At 44.5% G+C, this 24,652-nt stretch overlaps 1 protein-coding gene across 1 annotated transcript in view; it reads left to right on the top strand.

Moving 5' to 3' along the window:
* The first annotated feature begins 1,454 nt into the window (after positions 1 to 1,454).
* LOC140195990 (lecithin retinol acyltransferase-like) overlaps positions 1,455 to 24,652 on the top strand; it is a 46,821-nt gene continuing 23,623 nt past the window's right edge. The window contains exon 1 of the mRNA XM_072254677.1: positions 1,455 to 1,949. Within this exon, the coding sequence (XP_072110778.1) occupies positions 1,500 to 1,949 (450 nt within the window). The 5' untranslated portion in view covers positions 1,455 to 1,499. The remainder of the gene's footprint in view (positions 1,950 to 24,652) is intronic.

Below are 24,652 nucleotides of genomic sequence, written 5' to 3' on the forward strand. Positions count from 1 at the left end.
AAGTGGCCATGTGATCAATCATTTTTTTTAATTTAAGTGAAGTTTTAACCTGAAAAGTAAACGGGGAGCTTTGTGCTAATTGCTTCCTGAGAGGCCATCTCACAGACTAACTAAAAGTGGGTCGGTATATCGTGAATTGTGTTTTTGTTTCGAAATTATCCCTCTTTAATCAAGTGTTGCGGAAGTGAAGCATTGTGGAAGAAGTGAAGCAAGTGAAGTAACAAAGTCCACGCCGCCCCTTATTTGGTGGGCAGCAGAGTACGACACACGATTAAATGACTTGTAAATCAAATCGTATTATAATTAATTTATGTCAATTACAAACAGCAATCGTGAGGTACTTGCAAGAATAATTTGTAAAATCGGCTAATAATGTTGCCAGTGATCGTAAAATGTGCAGGTCTCCCCACCTGCTGATCTAGCAGTGAGCATAAAGGTCGATTTCACTGTGGTTTCATCTCGTCAGTACTCTCATCACAAGGTAAATTGTTGATACTCCGTAAGAAGCTACGCGTTCCTATAAATGAGGAACTGACGGATTACCGACGCCTTCATCCCAATGAAGAACTACTGTTAGCATCTTGGCTTTGGAGGTTTTTTAAAGCTACAACGGGCAGCAGAAAAGTGATCACTTAAGATCAGAGTATAAAATAAAACGAGATTCGGGTTGTAATAAGGCACCGCTGAACAACATCATCAGTAAACATAGAATTGAGAACGTCACCAGTCAGGTCTGACCTGTCTGTTGATTCAACTCGCACTCTTAATTTATATGCAATTACCTTCCATTCTATATTTTCGTTAAAAATCACTGCTTCTTTCTCTTCACTCTTTGCCTCTTTAAGACTGCTCCTATTGTCGAATGATTTGCGCGCCATGAACAGGAGCTTATTCTAACCGCTCAGGACTCAGTTGTTTGGCCAAAATTACTTTCCTAACTTAATGGCATCCTAGACTGAAAATCGGAAGATAAGGCCGAAGAGGTCATCAGTGTGGAGACTGACAATAACTTATGTCCGCTCTGACACTTGGGGTGTTTCGTATCGTGTGGGTTTGTTCTGAGTGTGAACATCTTTTGTTCATACAGGTACTATGTGCAGGTCATGTAGTTGTCGGGTCTGGGTGATTGGGGTTGGATCAGCGTCTGCACCTCTGGGTCTGGGTGTTGCGGTCCGGTCCTGGGATGAACGCATGTCGGGGCTAATTCGTAGTCTGGATCTGGGTGATGTTGGCGATGGAGGCTGGTCTGGGTGTTGGGAGCTATGGTTAGTTCTGCCTGCACGGGCAGCTCGTCGAACGCAAGCCCGGGGAAATTGTGCATCCACCAATGGCGACGCCGAGGTTCTATCGCTGGCCAATCAGGGTTTGAGGTTAGTGCTGGACTCCCGGCAATATGAAGAGACGCCCCGCCACTGCTGATTGATCTCACGGTCGAGGCTAGCAAGGGGGCCGAAGCGAGGGCCGAGCGATTGCCAGTTCCAGCCATCATCGCTAAGAGAATGAGTTCCGAGTCAGACAGGAATTGTGAGACGTTCTCGTTTAAAAGAGGGGATCTATTGGAAGTTCCCAGGACTCTGTTTACGCACTATGGTATCTACCTGGGAGATGGACAAGTTGCTCATCTGATGCCCGACATCCTGCCAGTGTTCACTGAAGATGAAAAAATGATCCGCGACGTGGTGACAAACCAACGGCTCATCCTGGGCGTCATCTCCAGGAACGCTAGCATTAGAGTGGACACAGTGGAAGATTTTGCGTATGGAGCCTGCATTCTTGTCAACCAGATGGACAGACTAATGTACAAGAAACCGGCACTTCCCAATGAAGAGGTTGCAAGAAGAGCAGAGAAGCTGGTTGGAAGCACAGACTACAGCCTGTTGTGGAATAACTGTGAACATTTTGTTACCCACTGTAGATATGGTACTGCAGTGAGTATCCAGACGGACAAGGTAAAGTTCGCAAAGAAACTTCAAGCTTTGTCCGTAACGCTCACTTGTTTAATACTTCTGGTACAAAAGTCATTTGATTATATAATTTTAATTATAGCAAAGAGCAAGATTACGATCAAGATTCCTTAGATCTTCTATTGCAGTTGATTTTCTCCCGAGGTAACACGATTTCAAGTATACCCAGGTTCTTTCTTGTAAATACTATTCATGTTGTCAAAGGTTTAGTTGGAGTTTAAAGCAGCGTGCACTTTTAAAATGGCTCCTGAATATTCCTCCTGTCTTTATATCGACTGCCTCCCACTTTGAAGCAGTAATGAAGTCAACGGAGACTTCAATATTGACTCAGTCGGAGACTGGAGATAGACCGAGTGTATCTCGAAAACGTGTTTTGTCTACGGTTCAAGGCATAATTTCTCTGAATAATGAATTCTAGTATATCGGCGTCAACGCTCTACGAAAATCGACAGTTGTATACGCAATCCGGAGTGTATACTTGAATCAGTCCTCCTTTTTTTCAGTCCTTACTAAATCCAGATCCGATTCCCAAATGAGGAACAGTTTAATTTTTTAAAATTTTCCTGCGTAGGTTTTTTGGTTACGTAACTAAATCCCCCCTTAACCCCGCTTTCTGAACATGATCTTGCGATTTCCGTTCATACTTAGTAAAAGACTCAAAGCTTATTCGGCATCTGTTCCGGTTGATTAATACTGTTTTCCGTGACATTTCCGAAGGGCAGGTTGTCGCTTCCAACTGTTGCACACATTTGCCGAATCATTGGCTCTGGGTACAAAACATTCCGAGTGTCTCTCTCACTAATGCAGCTATTACTGCAAACCTACTTAACACAAGTAGATTCCACGCTGAACTCTGCCACTATGCCTGTCTAACAGATTCCTGTATCTACAGTTCCATTTGTTTTCTATTTATTTCTTGCAATGCAACCAGTTATCAATGAATTTAATGACCTTTATCGCCGGGCTTCCGATTTTATTTTAATCTTTGAAGTGCATTCGATTATTTATTTCATTTAATTTTTGCTTCTATTTTGTCTTTGGGGTTTACTAGATCCAAGTTCCATTTGGGTACCATCTCTTCTGATATAATTACTATTTCACAAGGGTCAAATCACTGAGACCCGGCTGGTGGTGTAGTGGCACCAGTGCCAGACTTTGGGACGAAAGGTCGTGAGTTCAAATCCAGCTGGCTTCCCTGTAAGCTTTCCATCCGTGATGGGTTACGAGCTGGAAGGAAATCGTCCGCTAACCAGAGAAACTCCAGATGCGATGTTCCTTTCCTTTTTTCAAATCACTGGGTAGTTCCTCCCACCCCGCTTCATTTACCTTCCACACTTCCAAAGAGTTTGATTTGCTTCGTGCTTGGCTTCTGTAAATTGCCTCTAGTACAGGGGTGGTGAAATATTAGTGTGCTGATGGGAATGTGCGGAATATAGGTTTGGTTTACATATTATTGTTGTCACATGTATGAGGTACAATGAAAAAAGTATCATTTATGCCATTCATTCAGATCATGCCATTAGACAGGACTTTGACGTAACACATAAAGAAAGAATGCAGAATAAAGTGTTACAGAGAAAGTGCAGTGCAGTCAGATAATAAGACGTAGGGTCATAAGGCCATAACGAGTAGCGTAGGAGGTCAAGAATCCATTCTTATTAGTCTTGTAACTTTCCTTGAGCCTGGCTTTTGAATCTTCTGGCAGATGGAGGTGGGGGGGGGGGGGGTAGAAAAGAGTAGAAAGAACACCAAAGCACCGAGAGATGTAGACAGAATCCATGGCTCGTTTCCATGCTGTGTTGTGCTGTGCCCTACCGTGTCCCCAACTCTTTATAGTTTCTGCAGTCACTGGCAGAGCAATAGGGATACCAAGTTCTGGTGCATGCAGATAGAATTTTTTCTTTGGTGCATCCATAGAAATTAGTGAGGGTCAAATTTCTTCAGCTTCCTGAGGAAGTAGTCACTGGCATGGTCTCCTGGCCATGATTGGGCCAGGACAAGCCCTTGGTGATGTTCAGTCATAGGGGCTTGAATTTTTCAACTTTTCTTTGATGTAAAAGGAGCATTCCCACCTTCCTGAAGAATGAGATTAGGGAAAAGAAAATAGGATTAGGGTAAAGTTGGTGTAACATTAGATTCAGGGGATAAAAAGAGACATAAAATTACAATTGATACTATTCATCCAGGGTTAGGTGTCTGCACAGAATCGCTTTTCAACCATGACTCAGGTGCTTCATTAAGAAGGATTTCAGATGAAAGGAGAGATTTTAAAAACAGCTCTCACCTGACATTTCTATAATGCCATACTTTCCAAATTATAACTACTTTACAGACCAGTGTTTAGTAGTCTTTCAAATAGGAGACAAAGACCTTAATTCTACAAGCATATTAAGTGCAAAAGATGATGGGTGAAAACAGGTCCCTTTAAGGATCATACATCAAAGATGCTGGTGAACGCAGCAGGCCAGGCAGCATCTCTAGGAAGAGGTACAGCCGATGTTTCAGGCTGAGACCGTTTGTCAGGACTAACTGAAAGAAGAGCTAGTAAGAGATTTGAAAGTGGGAGGGGAGGGGGAGGGGGAGATCCAAAATGATAGGAGAAGACAGGAGGGGGAGGGATGGAGCCAAGAGCTGGACAGTTGATTGGCAAAAGGGATATGAGAGGATCATGGGACAGGAGGCCCAGGGAGAAAGAAAAGGGGGAGGGGGGAACCCAGAGGATGGGCAAGGGGTATAGTCAGAGGGACAGAGGGAGAAAAAGGAGAGAGAGAGAGAAAAAGAATGTGTATAAAAATAAATAACGGATGGGGTACGAGGGGGAGGTGGGGCATTAACGGAAGTTTGAGAAGTCAATGTTCATGCCATCAGGTTGGAGGCTACCCAGACGGAATATAAGGTGTTGTTCCTCCAACCTGAGTGTGGCTTCATCTTTACAGTAGAGGAGGCCATGGATAGACATATCAGAATGGGAATGGGACATAGAATGGGCTGCCGGCAACTGTGGTGGAGGTGGATATGGTAGGGTCTTTTAAGAGACTTTTGGATAGGTACATGGAGCTTAGAACAATAGAGGGCTATGGGTAAGCCTAGTAATTTCTAAGGTAGGGACATGTTTGGCACAACTTTGTGGGCCGAAGGGCCTGTATTGTGCTATAGGTTTTCTATGTTTCTATGTTGAGCTAGCCAAATGAATACAAAATTGGCTTGCTGCAAAGAGGCAGAGGATGCTAGTGGATAGTTTTGCAGATCAAGGCCTGTGACAAGCTGGGATCAGTGTTGGGCCCGCCCCCTATTGTTCAGCATCTGTAATTGATAATTCGGCTGATAATATACAGTATGGAGGATAATTAGTGAGTTTTGCAGCTGAAACTACAACTGGTGATCTAGTGGACAGTGAATAAAGTTATACAAGATTACAACAGAATCTAGATCACCTGGGAAAACGGGCCAAGGGGAATGGCAGATGGATTTCACTCCAAAAGTGTGAAGTGGTGAATTTTGGGAAGTTAAACCAAGGCAGAACTTACACGACAAGTGGCAGTACCCCGGATAGTGATAAAGAACAGAGAGATCGAGGGGCCAATCACTTGATTGTAAGGATGGCGAACAAAGCACTCGATGTGCTTACCTTCATCAGCTAGGGCACTGAGTATATGATCTGCATCATCACTTTACAGCTGCACAAGATTAGATGAGACCACTCTTGGAGAATTGTGCATAGTTCTGATCACCCAACAATAGAAAGAATGTAAGTAAGCTGGAAATGGTGCAAAAAAGATTCACTAGGACTAGATTCACCACCTTATCACTTGTAACAATACCTCTTCCCACCCTGTCACTTGTGACAGAATCAGAATCAGGTTTATTAACACTGGCATGTGTTGTGAAATTTGTTAACTGAGCAACAGCAGTTCTCTGCAATACATAATATAGAAGAAAATAAATAAGTACAATAATAATAAATAAATTATAGTATACGTATACTGAATAGATTAAAAATCATGCAAAAAATAGGAACAATATACAAAGTATATTAAAAAAGTGAGGTGGTGTTCAGGGTTCAATGTCCATTTAGGAATCAGATGGCAGAGGGAAAGAAGCTGTTCCTGAATCACTGAGTGTCTGCCTTCAGGCTTCTGTACCTCCTACCTAATGGTAACAGTGAGAAAAGGGCATACCCTGGGTGCTGGAGGACCTTAATAATGGACGCTGCCTTTCTGAGACACCACTCCTTGAAGATGTCCTGGGTACTTTGTAGGCTAGTACCCAAGATAGAGCCAACTAAATTTACAAACCTCTGCAGCTTCTTTTGCTCCTGTGCAGTACACCGCCCACCCCCCATACCAGACAGTGATGCAGCCTGTCAGAAAGCTCTCCATGGTACATCTATAGAAGTTTTTGAGTATACTTGTTGACAAGCCAAATTTCTTCAAACTCCTAATGAAGTATAGTCACTGTCTTGCCTTCTACATAACTGCATAGATATGTTGGGACCAGGTTAGGTCCTCAGAGATCTTGACACCCAGGAAATTGAAACTGCTCACTCTCTTCACTTCTGATCCTTCTATGAGGATTGGTATGTGCTCCTTTGTCTTACCCTTTGTGAAGTCCACGATCAGTTCTTTCATCTTACTGACGTTGAGTGCCAGGTTGTTGCTGCAACACCACTCTGCTACTTGGCACATAGAAACATAGAAACATAGAAAATAGGTACAGGAGTAGGCCATTCGGCCCTTTGAGCCTGCACTGCCATTCAGTATGATCATGGCTGATCATCCAACTCAGAACCCTATACCAGCCTTCCCCCCATACCCCCGATCCCTTTAGCCACAAGGGCCATATCTAACTCCCTCTTAAATATAGCCAATGAACTGGCCTCAACTGTTTCCTGTGGCAGAGAATTCCACAGATTCACCACTCTCTGTGTGAAGAAGTTTTTCCTAATCTCGGTCCTAAAAGGCTTCACCTTTATCCTCAAACCGTGACCCCTCGTTCTGGACTTCCTCAATATTGGGAACAATCTTCCTGCATCTAGCCTGTCCAATCCCTTTAGGATTTTATATGTTTCAATAAGATCCCCCTCTCAATCTCCGAATTCCAACGAGTATAAGCCTAGTCAATCCAGTCTTTCATCATATGAAAGTCCTGCCATCCCAGGAATCAATCTGGTGAACCTTCTTTGTACTCCCTCTATGGCAAGGATGTCTTTCCTCAGATTAGGGGACCAAAACTGCACACAATACTCCAGGTGTGGTCTCACCAAGGCCTTGTACAACTGCAGTAGTACCTCCCTGCTCCTGTACTCGAATCCTCTTGCTATGAATGCCAGCATACCATTCGCCTTTTTCACCGCCTGCTGTACCTGCATGCCCACTTTCAATGACTGGTGTATAATGACACCCAGGTCTCGTTGCACCTCTCCTTTTCCTAATCGGCCACCATTCAGATAATAATCTCAGATAAATATCTCGCTCCTGTACACTCTCTCATCTCCATCTGAGATTCTATCAACAATGGTTGTATCACCAGCAAATTTATAGATGGTATTTGAGCTATGCCTAGCCACACAATCATGGGCATAGAGAGATTAGAGCAGTGGGCTAAGCACACACCCCTGAGGTGCACCAGTGGTGATCATCAGCAAGGAGGAGATGTTATCACCAATCTGCACAGATTGTGGTCTTCCAATTAGGAAGCCAAGGATCCAATTGAAGAGGGAGTTCAGTCTAGTCATGAACAACCTCTCAAAGCATTTCATCACTGTAGATGTGAGTGCTACCAGGCAATAGTCATTAAGGCAGCTCACATTATTCTTCTTCGGCATTGGTATAATTGTTGCCTTTTTGAAGCAAGTGGGAACTTAAGCCCATAGCAGTGAAAGGTTGAAAATGTCCTTGAATACTCCCACTAGTTGGTTGGCACAGGTTTTCAGAGCCTTACCAGGTACTCCATCGGGACATTCCACCTTGTTCACCCTCTTTAAAGACAGCCTAACATCAACCTCAGACAGAGATCACAGGGTCATCAGGTGCAGCAGGGATCTTCACAGCTGTAGTTATATTCTCCCTTTCAAAGCAGACATAGAAGGGATTGAATTTGTCTGGTAGTGAAGCATCACTGCCATTCATGCTATTGGGTTTCATTTTGTAGGAAGTCATGTCTTGCAAACCCTACCAGAGTTGTTGTACATCTGATTTCACCTCCAACCTCATTCAAAATTGTCTCTTCACCCTTGAAATGGCCCTTTGCAAATCATACCTGGTTTTCTGGTACAGACCTGGGTCACCAGACTTGAATGCCACAGATCTAGCCTTCAGCAGACAATGTACTTCCTGGTTTATCCACAGCTTTTGGTTTGGGAATACACAGTAAGTCTTTGTAGGCACACACTCATCCACACAGGTTTTAATGAAGACAATAACAACTGCAGCATACTCAGCCAGGTTTGAAGATGAATCCCTGAATACAGTCCAGTCCACCAATTCAAAGCAGTCTTGTAGGCGCTCCTGTGCTTCCCTTGTCCAAATCTTCTTGGTCCTCACTACTGGTGCTGTAGTATTCAGTCTCTGCCTATACTCAGGGAGTAGAAGTACAGCCAGGTGATCAGACTTCCCGAAGTGAGGGTGTGGAATAGCATGGTAGGCATTCTTGATGGTGGTGTAACAAGGGTCCACTGTGCTGTTTCCTCTGTTATTGCAAGTGATCTGTTCATGGCAGTTGCTTAGTGATATTTTCCAGATTGGCCTTGTTAAAATCTGGTTTTGTGCATGTTTCGTGCATGTTGATCTCATTGCTCACATCATCTAAAGCCTGACTGACATTGGCCCGAAACTGCTACCAGAATGATCCTGGAAATCTCCCGCGGTAGGTAAGAAGGACGGCACTGAACTGTTAGATATTCCAGGTCTGGTGAGCAGAATTGGGACAGCACTGATATAGTTGTGCACCAAGAAGAATTGATCATGAGGCAGACTATTCCATCTCTACTTTTGAGAGACTCTATAGATCTATCCTGACAGTGTATAGTGATACCTCTTCCCACCCCGTCACTCGTGACCAAACCTCTTCTCACCCCATCATTTGTAAAAATTCCATCGCCTTATCTCTATTCTTCTGTCTCTGCTGCATCTGCTCTCAGGATGAGGTTTCTCATCCTAGAATTACTGACATGTACTGCTTCTTCAAAGAAAGGGGCTTCTCATCCTGCACCATGAATGCTGCCCTCACCTGCATCTCTTCTATTTCACACACATCCTCCCACTGTCACACCAGGGATAGGGTTCCTTTTCTCACCTACCACTGCACTCGCCTCTGCGTCCAACATGTAATTCTCCGTAACTACTGCCATCTGCAATGGGATCACTCCAACATGACTGCCTTATCCACCTGGCCCTCCCCATAGACCTTCCTCCTGGTACTTATGCTTGCAAATGGAATAAATGCCACACCTTCCCCTCCATCTCCCCCAAACAGTGTTTCCAGGTGAGGCAATACTTCACCAGTAAATCTACTGGGGTCATCTACTGTATCTGGTGCTCTTGGTGTGGCTTTCTGTACAGCAGTGAGACCCAACGTAGTTAAGGAGACAACAAAAAGCGGGATCTCCTGGTGACTATCCATTTCAAGGCTACTTCCCATTCCGACATGTCAGTCCATGACCTCCTCTACTGCCGCGATGAGGCGATACTCAGGTTGGAGAAGCAACACTTTGTATTCTGTCTGGGTAGCCTCCACACTAATGGCATGAACATTGTTTTCTTGAACTTCCAGTAATTGCCTCTCCCCCTTCAACATTCCTCATTCCCTCTCCCACCTTATCTGCTTACCTGCCCATCATCTCCCTCTGGTGCTCCTCTTCCTTCCCTTACTTCTGTCCTCTCCTTTCAGATTCTGCCTTCTCCAGCACTTTATCTCTTACCAATCAACTTCTCAGGTTTTTACTTCACCCTCTCCTTCTCTCCCGTTTCATCTATCATCTACCACCTTGTACTTCCTCCCCCGCCCCCACCTTCTTTCTCTGACCTCCTCATCCTTTCTAGTCCAGATGAAGGTCTTGACCCAAAATGTCGACTGTTTACTCTTTTCCATAGATGCTGCCTGGCCTGCTGAGTCCCTCCAGCATGTTGTGTGTGTTCCTTCACTTGGAAGTGACAGAGAAAAGAGAGCTTGAGTTGAGTTACTAGAATCAGGATCAGGTTCGGATCTAATATCACCTGCGTACGTAGTGAAATTTGTTAACATTACAGCAGTACAATATAATTCAAGATATATATTGCAAAAAAAATTACTGTATATAGTGCAAAAACAGAAATAATAAAGAAGTGAGGGAGTATTCATGGGTTCAATGTCCATTTAGGAATCGGATGGCAGAGGGGAAGAAGCTGTTGTGGAATTGCTGAGTGTGTGCCTTCAGACTTCTGCACCTCTTTCCTGATAGTAACAATGATAAGAGGGCATTATAGTCTCTAACAAGGTGGCATTGGAAAGTTTGGGACATTTTTCCTTGAACAGTTTCAAGGGAAAGTACAGCACAGAAACAGGCTTTTTAACCCATCTAGTCTGTGCTCAACTATTTCGACCTGCACCAGGACCATAGCCCTCCATACCCCTAACATCCATGTACCTATCCAGACTTCTCTTAAATGTTGAAATCGAGCTTGCATGCACGACTTGTGCTGGCAGCTTGTTCCACACTCTCACCACCCTGACTGAAGAAGTTCCCCCTTATGTTCCCCTTAAACTTTTCACCTTTAATCCTTAACCCATGACCTCTGGTTGAAGTCCCACCCAACCTCAGTGGAAAACGGCAGCTTGCATTTATCCTATCTATACCCCTCATAATGTTGGAGGCTGCATGGTCTTGTTGGTGAAGATGTTCTCCCCCAGACCTTAAAAGTACAACTTTACCCTCAGGGATAAGCAATTGGAAATGGTTTATTATTGTCAAACAGGGGCACCTCTTTCTCCCTGATTAGAGAGGGGGAGAGAGGGGGAGAGACTGTGGTATGTCGAATTACCAGGTGAACGAGTAGACTTTGGGGGCTGCAAGCCTGTGTCTTTATTGATGCTTTGCTGCACGCTTGAGTGCTCGTTTGGGGGGGAGGGGGTGCTGATGCTGTTTTAGCTGGTGGGGGAGGGTTGCTTTGCTGCTGCTTGTGCATGGGGGGGAGCTGGGGGGGGGCTTTGGAGTTCTAATATTTAACTGCCATTCATTCTTTGGGGCACTCCTTTGTTTCCGTGGATGGCTGCGAAGAAAAAGAATTTCGGGATGTATATTGTATACATTTCTGATATTAAATGTACCTTTGAAACCTTTGAAATGTACTGAGATAGAGTGAAAAGCTTTGTTTTCCATCCATAGAGATGTAGTATTGAATCAGGTTCACAGGTCTGCAGATGAGACAGGAAATATGTTGACTTTGAATAGGTATATTAATATTTTATTTACAAACAGTAAAAATTCAACCAAACATCCATGTTCCCCAAGTTACAGACACTACAAAGCTGAATATTCAACAAACATACCTGGTTAAAAGCTCACAGCATATACCTTCTCAATCATCATGTGCCTAAAGCAAAGGAAGTAGGGAGCAAGCCCCTTCTGTATACCCAGGATATTTGAAACTGGACACCAGGGATTTAACCAATGGGAAAAGCAGCTGCGGTTTCTAAACTAACCAATTACAATGGAAGCGACTTTCAACAATCAGAATAAGGCATGCACCCCCCCCCCCCCACAGGACAACAGACCATTTTGAAACTTAAATACTTTGAGATGCTACATACAGGAAGCAATAACAGCATTTCGAATATAGAGAAAGAGCAGTTAGATAGGCAGTACAATGCAAAGGCCATAACAAGATAGACTTCACCTATAACATCAGAGTCTTATACAGCAGAAAGGAAGCTGTCCTTGGCAGTGCATCACTGTGCTTCACCAGAGCCACCTGAAACAAGGCGGCACTGTGTCCAAGGACCAGGATGTTATGATACAGCTTTGTAAAACTCTGCTTAAGATATTGCAGCACCCTCCCCCCACCGATTACATGAAGGATGCTGAGGCTTGGGAGAGGGTGCAGAAGAGGTTTACCAGGGTTCTGCCTGGTTTAGAGGACAAGCACTATGATGAGAGGTTGGACAAATTGGGCCTGTTTCCCTTGAGTGGCAAAGACTAAGCTGAAATTTGATGAAGGTAAATAAAATTGCAAGAGGTGTAGATAAAGTAAACAGCCAGTACCTTTTGCCTAGGATTGAAATGTGAAAGGGGTAAAATGCAAAGGCACTGCCAGGGTTGATAGCAGAGACAGATAATGTAGGGGCTTTTAAAGACTTTTACATAGGCACAGGAATAAGCAGAGAAGGTCAATGTGTGGGGAAAATGGACTAGTAGTTTGGTACAACATTGTGGGCCGAAGGACCTGTCTTCTACTGCCCTGTGCTGTAGAGAAGGATGTTCTGTATTATTGACAGTGCTGGCTAATGGGAGCCTAACTTGAGTTCCTACCCTTCTGGTTTCTGCATGCTGCTTGTGTCAGGAAGGTGTTTTGAATTGCTGCACAGTTCAGTGTGGTGAAGTGGAATCTGCCTGTGAGGATATACTAGCGTGAATGGTGCAGCCCCTCAGCATTGACATGCATGGCTCAAGCCTCCTTCGTGACTGTCATTGTAAATGTAGATCATTGCAGGGGACCAGCTGCAGAAGGTGCCTGTATTAACAGACCACCCATCTCTCTCAGCACAATCTGTTGGCTGTAATGGATGCTGTAGACTGTAGGGCTCTTTATTTACCCAGAGAGCTCTATGGTAACAAGTACAATGGCAGGAAACCAGTTACCATGGACAAATCTCTAGGTTTGAAAGAGCTGCAAAGCCAGAGGAAGAAAAGGAGAAACAGCAGCTTCCACCACATCCAACAAGATGTGCTGAGGGAAACTGTAAAGCATCCAGGCAGATGGTTAACATACTGAGCAGTTACTGTCAGCCACCAGATTGCCTTCACTTACCATGCCAGCTAGGGTTTGGCTCCAAGACCCACATCCCTTCACCCAATCCCTCCCAACACCAGACCTCACATCAGCCTCTCTTCATAGAGCCCTGGCCCATTCTTTCCTGCAACAGAGCTTCAGGGTTGTGCCAGTTTCACAGTCACACAGAGCAACGAGGATTGTGCCAGTTTCACAGAGCAATGACCATTGTGCCAGTTTCACAGTCACACAGCGCAATGAGAGTTGTGTCAGGTTCACAGTCACACAGCGCAATGAGAGTTGTGCCAGGTTCACAGTCACACAGAGCAATGAGCATTGTGCCAGGTTCACAGTCACACAGAGCAATGAGCATTGTGCCAGGTTCACAGTCACACAGAGCAATGAGCATTGTGCCAGTTTCACAGTTACAGAGCAATGAGCATTGTGCCAGTTTCACAGTCACACAGAGCAACGACGATTGTGCCAGGTTCACAGTTATACAGCAACAGGGAGTGTTGTGCCAGGAATCTTCAGCAATTCCTTGGAACAGCAGAGTGCAGCCCTGCCAGTTGTCTTATTTAAAATATAGAGAGGTAGCTACCTGAAGGGACTTCAGGGGAGGATGCAACAATTCAAAGCTCTATGGGTTGTGTGAATTGGGGAATGGTGCAGTTTTCAGAACACCGAAGAGTACAGCACAGGAACAGGCCTTGGGCCCACAATGTTGTGCAGAACCAGCTAAATAGCAAATCAAAAACACCCAAACATTAATCCATCCTACCTACACAATGTCCATATCCCTCCATCTTCCTTACACCCATGTGCCTATCCAAATGCCTCTTAAATTTTTTGCCTCTAATATATTTGCCTCTACCACCATACCAGGCAGTGCATTCCAGGCATCTATGACTCACATCCTCCTTTAACCTACCCCACCACCCCTCTCCCCCACCTTCAATGCATGCCCTCTAGTGTTAAGCATTTCAGACTTGGGAAACAGACACTCTCTGTCCACTCTATCTATGTTGCTCATAATCTTGTAAATCTCCATCAGATCTCCCCTCAGCCTCCACTGCTCCAGAGGAAAAAACCCAAGTTTATCTAGCCTCTCATGATAGCTCATGTCCTCTAAACCAGGCAGCATCCTGCTAAACCTCTTCTGCACCTCCTCCAAAGCCTCAACATCCTTCCTTTAGTGGGGCGATGAAAGCTGTATGCGATACTCCAGATGTGGCCTAGCCAGAGCTTTATAAAGTTGCAACATATCTTCCTGACTTTCAAACTCAATGCCTCGACTGATAAAAACAATCATTCCACAAGCCTTCTTACCCACCTCAGTGTACTGCCTCCTTGCATTTGTCCTACTGAGGTGTAATACCTCACATTTATCTGGGTTAAGCTCCATCTGCCATTTCTCAGCCTATATCTGCAATTTTTCAATATTGTGCTGTATTCTTTGGCAGTCTTCTACACTATCCACAACTCCACCAATCTTGATACATTCCGCAAATTTACTAACCCTCCCATCTACATTATCATCCAGATCATTTCTATACATCACAAACAGCAGAGGTCCCAGCACAGATCCCTGCAGAACTCCACTAATCACAGACCACCAGCTTGAATAAGTCCCTTCAACCATCAGCCTGTCTTTTGTGCACAAGCCAGCTCTAAATCTAAACAGCCATTTCGCATGGACCCCATGTGTCTTAATCTTCTGGATTAGTCTCTCATGAGGGTCTTTGTCAAGTGCCTTACTAAAATCCATGTAGACAACATCCACTGCCCTAATCTCTTCAAATCTCTCTCATCACTTTGTTAGAAAATTCAATCAAGTTGGTAAGACACGACCTGCCCTGCACAGTGCAATGCTGGATCTCCCTAATTAGGTCATGGGTTTCCAATTGCTCATGTATTCTGTCCCTAAGAATTTTCTCCAGCAATTTCCTTACAACTGACGCAAAACTCACTGGTCTATAGTTCCCAGGTTATTCTCTTGTTCCTTTTTTGAATAGAGTTTTTCAGCTCGAAATTAAATTGTTTGTTTTGTTTGAATGAAGTGTGAATCATTTTTCCACTATCCTTGCTTTTGAACAAGTCTCCTGACTTTTCTCTGAAAAGTCCCAATTCCTTGTCATCCGGTCTTATCATTGGCATCAGGTGTAATCGTGATGAGTTATTCTGGTCCTGGTTTCAGTGTAATCATAGTGGCTTGGAATGCGTGAGAGTATTCTGCTGATTGATTATATTTTCCATATTTAGAAACATAGAAAACCTACAGCACAATACAGGCCCCTCGGCCCCCAATGCTGTGCCAAACATGTACAAGCATAATTACTTTAGAAATTACCTAGGGTTACCCATAGCCCTCCATTTTTCTAAGCTCCATGTACCTATCCAGAAGCCTCTTAAAAGACCCTATCATATCCAAATTTGATCTGGTCACCAGTAAACTGATTTTGTGACCCACAATACGACCCAGTTTTTTAAAGTTTTAATCATGTAGGCGCAACTTCATAGAACCATAGAACATTACAGCACAGAAACAGGCCTTTTGGCCCTTCTTGACTGTGCTGAACCATTTTTCTGCCTAGTCCCACTGACCTGCACCTGAACCATATCCCTCCACACACTTCTCATCCATGTACCTGTCCAAATTTTTCTTAAATGTTAAAAGTGAGCCCGCATTTACCATTTTATCTGGCAGCTCATTCCACACTCCCACCACTCTCTGTGTGAAGAAGCCCCCCCCACTAATGTTTCCTTTAAACTTTTCCCCCTTCACCCTTAATCCATGTCCTCTGGTTTTTTTTCTCCCCTAGCCTCAGTGGAAAAAGCCTGCTTGCATTCACTCTACCTGATACCCATCGTAATTTTATATACCTCTATCAAATTTCCCCTCATTCTTCTACACTCCAGGGAATAAAGTCCTAACCTATTCAACCTTTCTCTGTAACTCAGTTTCTCAAGTCCCGGCTACATCCTTGTAAACCTTCTCTGTACTCTTTCAACCTTTTTAATATCCTTCCTGTAATTTGGTGACCAAAACTACACACAATACTCCAAAATCAGCCTCACCAATGCCTTGTACAACCTCAGCATAACATTCCAACTCTTATACTCAATACTTTGATTCATAAAGGCCAATGTACCAAAAGCTCTCTTTATGACCCTATCTACCTGTGATGCCACTTTTAGGGAATTTTGTATCTGTATTCCCAGATCCCTCTGTTCTACTGCACTCCTCAGTGCCCTACCATTTACCTTGTATGTTCTACCTTGGTTTGTCCTTCCAAAGTGCAATACCTCACGCTTGTCTGTATTAAACTCCATTTGCCATTTTTCAGCCCCTTTTTCCAGCTGGTCCAAATCCCTCTGCAAGCTTTGAAAACCTTCCTCACTGTCCACTACACCTCCAATCTTTGTATCATCAGCAAATCATTGCTATAGATGACAAATAACAATGGACCCAGCACTGAGATCTGTGGCACACCACTAGTCACAGGCCTCCACTCAGAGAAGCAATCCTCCACTACCACTCTCTGGCTTCTTTCATTCAGCCAATGTCTAATCCAATTTAGTACTTCTCCATGCGACTGAATCTTCCTAACTAACCTCCCATGTGGGACCTTGTCAAAGGCCTTACTGAAGTCCAGGTAGACAATATCCACTGCCTTTCCTTTATCCACTTTCCTGGTAACCTCCTCGAAAAACTCTAATAGATTGGTTAAATATGACCTACCACGCACTGAGCCAGAACTTCTGAAACTTCTATTGTCAGTTATTTTCTTGGTACTTTTGGTATGGTTTATCATTGTTCTTTGTAGTTTCCTGGCAGTCACCATGCCTGATGAATCCAGTACAGCGCAGATGTCAGCAACTAGGTGTTGCTTAGAGAGTTATAGAACACAGATGCAGGTCGTTTGTCCCACCACAACCATACCAATCCATTCACCCATTCCTTTGCACCCATTTGGTCTGTATCCTTCTATCTCGCCAAATTAAGCGTGTCTAACGCCCAATGAAATGATTTCACCACCTCCTCTGACAGCATGTTCAAGATAACAATCTCTCTTTTAAAACTCTTTTGTCTCATCTTAAACCTATGTTACCTTTTTTTTGATTCCTTTACCAAGAGAAAAAGATTTTACCCTACCCATACCCTTTATTTAATTTACCCTGATAAATTTCCTCAGGGAAAACGTGCCCAATCTTATCCAATTTTTCCCCATAACTTATGTCCTCCAATCCAGCAATATCCTGGTGAATCACCCCTGTGTTCTCTCTAGCAGAATAACATACTTCCTATAGTCTGGCACACAGAACTGCATACAATATACAAAAAGTTACAACATAATATCCCAACTATCGTACTCTATGGTCCAACCTGTGTTTAGTGTTTGATACATTTGACTTCGCCCAAAGCCCGAGAAGAGATTTTAAGCATCAGGTACACCAGAAAAGCATGAGATCCATTTTGCCAAAATTCATCTCTACATACATGTTGAGATTAAACTCCATCTAACAATGCTCCACCCAACTTTCTTTCTTATCTACAAACATTTGTACATTCTGCTGTAAGTTTAAACTATCTTCGTCATTATCAACACCAGCAATTTTCATGTCATCCACAGACTTACTAATCATAACTCCTACATTCACAACCAAGTCATTCACATTTATCACAAACAGCAAACGTCACAGCCTTGAATCAGAATCAGGTTGAATATCACTGGCATATGACATGAGATTTGAGGCAACAGTACATTGAAATACACAATAAATAAAACATTATAAATTACAATACCTACAAGCATGAATAAACTCTTCTCGGCTTCCAGTCAGGTACAGGTATCAATTTTAACCCAACGTTTCTCTGATAAACTCTGCCATCTTCATCAGGGATGATGCCTGCGCATATCTAGTCTGGTGGTTTCATTCCTCCTGATTGATTAGTCCTGACCCCCGTCATTTCATTCCTCCTGATTGAATGAGGACTAACCAATCAGGTTTCCGCTGTCCCACCTTGCTTACAATCGAATTCCAGTTCTTACTTAGAGCAAGACCTTTGTCTTTATTAAAATTCTTTTCCTCTACTTTTATTTCAATGGCTTCCTTCACCAACCACAAACAAGAGAAAATCTGCAAATACAGGAAATCCTAGCAAAACACACAAAATGCTGGAGGAACTCAGCAGGCCAGGCAGCATCTGTGGAAAAATGTACAGTTCCTCCAGCATTTTGCTTGGCTTCCTTTACCAGGTGGGTTTCCACCTGTTGCTACTGCCTGTCTTCCCTGTATTTGCACAGTTTCTCGAAGGATCGCCAGGATCCTGAAGAAATACCGGATTAATAGCATCCACAAACCCGTAAGAAAGCTCAAGTCACAACTTATGTGGATCAAAGATGACCTTGGACTCAGGACGGCTGGCGTTTACAGGATTCCTGTGAATGCAGAGCGTATATCAGCCAGATGGAACTCACGGTGGAAACCTGCATCAAAGAGCACAGGAGATGTATCTGTTTGGGCTACCTGGAGAAATCAGCAGTAGCAGAACATTGCATTCACAATGACCATAGGATTGACTTCGACGGCAGAAAACTAAGGTGCAATGCCAGTGGCTTTTGGGACTGCCTGGTGAAGGAAACCATGGAAATGAAAATGGAGGAAAAGAATTTTAACAAAAACTAAGTAAGAACTGGAATTTGATTGTAGAGTGGAAACTTGATTGGATGAGGACTAACCAATCAGGAGGAACGGAACGACGGGGGTATAAATACCACCAGACCAGACATGCCCAGGCATCAACCCTGATGGATGGCAGAGTTTGTCAGAGAAACGTCAGTTATAATTGATACCTGTATCCATCTGGAAGCTGAGAAGAGTTTATTCATCATATACACTGGGAAAGCACCAGATCCTTTTTTATATACAGTATAAAAAGAAAATTAAATTAAGTAGAGCAAAATAGAGGGTAAAATAGTGAGGTAGTGTTCATGAGTCATTGTCCATTCAGAAATCTTATGGCAGAGGGGAAGTCATAGTCATAGTCATACTTTATTGATCCCGGGGGAAATTGGTTTTCGTTACAGCTGCACCATAAATAATAGATAGTAATAAAACCATAAATAGTTAAATAGTAATATGTAAATTATGCCAGGAAATAAGTCTAGGACCAGCCTATTGGCTCAGGGTGTCTGACCCCCTAAGGGAGGAGTTGTAAAGTTTGATGGCCACAGGCAGGAATGACTTCCTATGACACTCTGTGTTGCATCTCGGTGGAATGAGTCTCTGGCTGAATGTGGTGTTTCTGAAAGGTTGAGCGTGTGCCTTTAAGCTTCTGTACCCCCTCCTTGCATGTCCTGGGTGTTGGGGATCTGTAATGGTGGATGCCACTTTTCTGAGGCATCACCTTTTGAAGGTGTCCTCTCCTCTGTGCTGGGGAGGCTCGTGCCCATGATGGAGCTGGCTGAGTTTACAACTTTCTGCAGCTTTTTCGGATCCTGTGCTGTGGCCCCCCTTCGTGCCAGACGGCGACGTAACCTGTTAGAATCCTCTCCATTGTACATCTGTAGAAATTTGCAAGTCTCTTTGATGACATACAATGACTTCTCAGGCTCCTAATGAAATATATCCACTGTGATGGTTTCTTTGTAATTGCATCAATATGTTGGAATCAGCTTAGATCTACAGAGATGTTGATATCCAGGAACTTGAAACTGCTCAACCTCAATGTGTTCTCTTGACTTCCTCTTCCTGACGTCCACAATCAATTACCAATCATACAACACTAGTCACAGACTTCCAATCAGAAAATCGTAAAATGATTTTTCTCCACTGCCCTCTGCCAGATTTGGATCTACCTAACTAGTCGACTTTGGATCCAAATGTCAAATATTAAAGGGCACAGGTTTAAGATGAGAGAAGAAAAATTTAAAGGAGATGCAAGAAGCAAGTTTCTTCTCAGATAGAAACTGCTAGCTACCTAGAACCTACTAGTTGGGGAGATAGGATATAAAAAGATATATTTAGGGTGTACATGACAAGGACATTTCATGGCTCCTTTTAGCCTTCCTAATTCATTGGGTAAGCTCTTTCCTGCTTCCTTTATATTCTCCAACAGCCCTTTCTGATTCCAGATTCCAAAATCAGACATACAGTAGGTGCAATTTTTTTCCCTCTTTCTGACTAAACTTATAATAGGTCTTGGAATCCAAGATGCTGCAACCTTGCCATCCTTATCTTTCATTTTCACAGGAACATGCTGGTCTTGGCTGCTCTTTGAAGGATTCCCATATGTCAGACATGGATTTGCCCTCAAGCATTTCTCCCAACCTTCTTAGACTATAAGGCTAGAACTTGCGGGTGGAATTGGGATGATGTTTTTGCAGGGAAATGTACTATGGACATGTGGTCAACATTTAGAAATCTCTTACAGGATGTTAAGGATAAATTTGTCCCGGTGAGGAAGATAAAGAATGGTAGGGTGAAGGAACCATGGGTGACAAGTGAGGCAGAAGAAGGCAGCATACATGAGGTTTAGGAAGCAAGGATCAGATGGGTCTATTGAGGAATATAGGGAAGCAAGAAAGCTTAAGAAGGGGCTGAGAAGAGCAAGAAAGGGGCATGAGAAGGCCTTTGGCGAGTAGGGTAAAGGAAAACCCCAAAGTATTCTTTAATTATGTGAAGAACAAAAGGATGAAAGGAGTGAAGGTAGGACCGATTAGAGATAAAGGTGGGAAGATGTGCCTGGAGGCTGTGGAAGTGAGCGAGGTCCTCAATGTAAACACGAGGAATTCAGCAGATGCTAGAAATTCAAGCAACACACAAAGTTACTGGTGAATGCAGCAGGCCAGGCAGCATCTCTAGGAAGAGTTACAGTTGACGTTTTGGACCAAGACCCTTCATCAGGACTAACTGAAGGAAGAGCTAGTAAGAGATTTGAAAGTGGGAGGGGGAGGGGGAGATCCAAAATGATAGAAGAGAGGAGGGGGAGGGATGGAGCCAAGAGCTGGACAGGTGATTGGCAAAAGGGATATGAGAGGATCATGGGACAGGAGGTCCAGGGAGAAGGAAAACGGGGAGGGGGGGGGAAATCCCAGAGGATGGGCAAGGGGTATAGTCAGAGGAACAGAGGGAGAAAAAGGAGAGAGAGAGAGAGAGAGAGAGATAAAGAATGTGTGTATATAAATAAATAATGGATGGGGTACGAGGGGGAGGTGGAGCATTAGCGGAAGTTAGAGCATTAACGGAAGTTAGAGAAGTCAATGTTCATGCCATCAGGTTGGAGGCTACCCAGACGGAATATAAGGTGTTGTTCCTCCAACCTAAGTGTGGCTTCATCTTTACAGTGGAGGAGGCCGTGGATGGACATGTCAGAATGGGAATGGGATGTGGAATTAAAATGTGTGGCCACTGGGAGATCCTGCTTTCTCTGGCGGACAGAGCGTAGGTGTTCAGTAAAACAATCTCCCAGTCTGCACCAGGTCTCGCCAATATATAGAAGGCCGCATTGGGGGCACCGGACGCAGTGTATCACCCCAGCCAACTCACAGGTGAAGTGTAGCCTCACCTGGAAGGACTGTCTGGGGCCCTGAATGGTGGTAAGGGAGGAAGTGTAAGGGCATGTGTAGCACTTGTTCCACTTACAAGGATAAGTGCCTGGAAGGAGATCAGTGGGAAGGGATGGGGGGCCTCACCTTTGTCCCCCTTCCCCCACACCTCAGCGAGTTCCGCGTTCACCATGATGCGGAACTCTTCTTCCACTGTCTCCGTCTCCGAGCCTACTTCTTCAGCAAGGACTCTTCCACCCCCACCGATGACCCCTTCTTCTGTCTTTAGCCCTCCTCCTTTTCATGGACACCCCGCTCTGGTCTTCTGCCTGCTCTGGATCTCTTTATTGCTAACTGCCGACGGAACATCAACCGTCTCAACTTCACTGCACCTTGTTCCCATCCCAACCTTACTCCTTCTGAACGCTCTTCTCTCCGCTCCCTCCGCACTAATAAACTCTTATTAACAAACCTTACTATTAAACTCACCGATAAGGGGGGTGCTGTTGTAGTCTGGCGTACTGACCTCTACCTTGCCGAGGCACAGCGACAACTCGCGGATACCTCCTCTTATTTACCCCTCGATCGTGACCCCACTAAGGAGCACCAGGCTATTGTCTCCCACACCATCACCGACTTTATCCGCTCAGGGGATCTCCCATCCACTGCTACCAACCTTATAGTTCCCACACCTCGCACTTCCCGTTTCTACCTCCTACCCAAGATCCACAAACCTGCCTGTCCTGGCAGACCTATTGTCTCAGCTTGCTCTTGCCCCACTGAACTCGTTTCTGCATACCTTGACACGGTTTTATCCCCCCTTGTTCAATCCCTTCCTACCTATGTTCGTGACACTACTTACACTCTTAAACTTTTTGATGATTTTAAGTTCCCTGGCCCCCACCGCTTTATTTTCACCATGGATGTCCAGTCCTTATATACTTCCATTCCCCCATCAGGAAGGTCTCAAAGCTGTCCGCTTCTTTTTGGATTCCAGACCTAATCAGTTCCCCTCTACCACCACTCTGCTCCGTCTAGTGGAATTAGTCCTTACTCTTAATAATTTCTCCTTTGGCTCCTCCCACTTCCTCTAAACTAAAGGTGTAGCTATGGGCACCTGTATGGGTCCTAGCTATGCCTGTCTTTTTGTTGGCTTTGTGGCACAATCTATGTTCCAAACCTATTCTGGTATCTGTCCCCCACTTTCCCTTCGCTACATCTACGACTGCATTGGCGCTGCTTCCTGCACACATGCTGAGCTCGTTGACTTCATTAACTTTGCCTCCAACTTTCACCCTGCCCTCAAGTTTACCTGGTCCATTTCCGACACCTCCCTCCCCTTTCTAGATCTTTCTGTCTCTATCTCTGGAGACAGCTTATCTACTGATGTCTACTATAAGCCTACTGACTTTCACAGCTATCTGGACTATTCCTCTTCTCACCCTGTCTCTTGCAAAAATGCCATCCCTTTCTCACAATTCCTCCGTCTCCACCGCATCTGCTCTCAGGATGAGGCTTTTCATTCCAGGACGAGGGAGATGTCCTCCTTTTTTACAGAAAGGGGCTTCCCTTCCTCCACCATCAACTCTGCTCTCAAACGCATCTCCCCCATTTCACGCACATCTGCTCTCACTCCATCCTCCCGTCACCCCACTAGGAATAGGGTTCCCCTGGTCCTCACCTACCACCCCACCAGCCTCCGGGTCCAACATATTATTCTCCGTAACTTCTGCCACCTCCAACGGAATCCCACCACTAAGCACATCTTTCTTTCCCTCTGCAAGGATCGTTCCCTATGCGACTCCCTTGTCCATTCGCCCCCCCCCCACCCATCCCTCCCCACTGATCTCCCTCCTGGCACTTATCCTTGTAAGCGGAACAAGTGCTATACATGCAGAAAACATAGAACATAGAATAGTACAGCACAGAACAGGCCCTTCGGCCCACAACGTTGTGCCAACCCTCAAACCCTGCCTCCCATATAAGCCCCCACCTTAGATTCCTCCATATACCTGTATAGTAGTCTCTTAAACTTCACTAGTGTATCTGCCTCCACCACTGACTCAGGCAGTGCATTCCACGCACCAACCACTCTCTGAGTAAAAAACCTTCCTCTAATATTCCCCTTGAACTTCCCACCCCTTACCTTAAAGCCATGTCCTCTTGTATTGAGCAGTGGTGCCCTGGGGAAGAGGCGCTGGCTATCCACTCTATCTATTCCTCTTATAATCTTGTACACCTCTATCATGTCTCCTCTCAACCTCCTTCTCTCCAAAGAGTAAAGCCCTAGCTCCCTTAATCTCCGATCATAATGCATACTTTCTAAACCAGGCAGCATCCTGGTAAATCTCCTCTGTACCCTTTCCAATGCTTCCACATCCTTCCTATAGTGAGGTGACCAGAACTGGACGCAGTACTCCAAGTGTGGCCTAACCAGAGTTTTATAGAGCTGCATCATTACATCGCGACTCTTAAATTCTATCCCTTGACTTATGAAAGCTAACACCCCATAGGCTTTCTTAACTACCCTATCCACCTGTGAGGCAACTTTCAGGGATCTGTGGACATGTACCCCCAGATCCCTCTGCTCCTCCACACTACCAAGTATCCTACTTTGTACTCTGCCTTAGAGTTTGTCCTTCCAAAGTGTACCACCTCACACTTTTCCGGGTTGAACTCCATCTGCCACTTCTCAGCCCACTCCTGCATCCTATCAATGTCTCTCTGCAATCTTTGACAATCCTCTACACTATCTACAATACCACCAACCTTTGTGTCATCTGCAAACTTGCCAACCCACCCTTCTACCCCCACATCCAGGTTGTTAGTAAAAATGACGAAAAGTAGATGTCCCAGAACAGATCCTTGTGGGACACCACTAGTCACAATCCTCCAATCTGAATGTACTCCCTCCACCACCACCCTCTGCCTTCTGCAGGCAAGCCAATTCTGAATCCACCTGGCCAAACTTCCCTGGATCCCATGCCTTCTAACTTTCTGAATAAGCCTACTGTGTGGAACCTTGTCAAATGCCTTACTAAAATCCATATAGATCACATCCACTGCACTACCCTCATCTATATGCCTGGTCACCTCCTCAAAGAACTCTATCAGGCTTGTTAGACACAATCTGCCCTTACATTTCCTCCCTTACCCATTCAGGGCCCCAGGC

The sequence above is a fragment of the Mobula birostris genome, chromosome 4 (genome assembly GCF_030028105.1).
Source record: "Mobula birostris isolate sMobBir1 chromosome 4, sMobBir1.hap1, whole genome shotgun sequence".
NCBI classification, from domain to species: Eukaryota; Metazoa; Chordata; class Chondrichthyes; order Myliobatiformes; family Myliobatidae; genus Mobula; species Mobula birostris.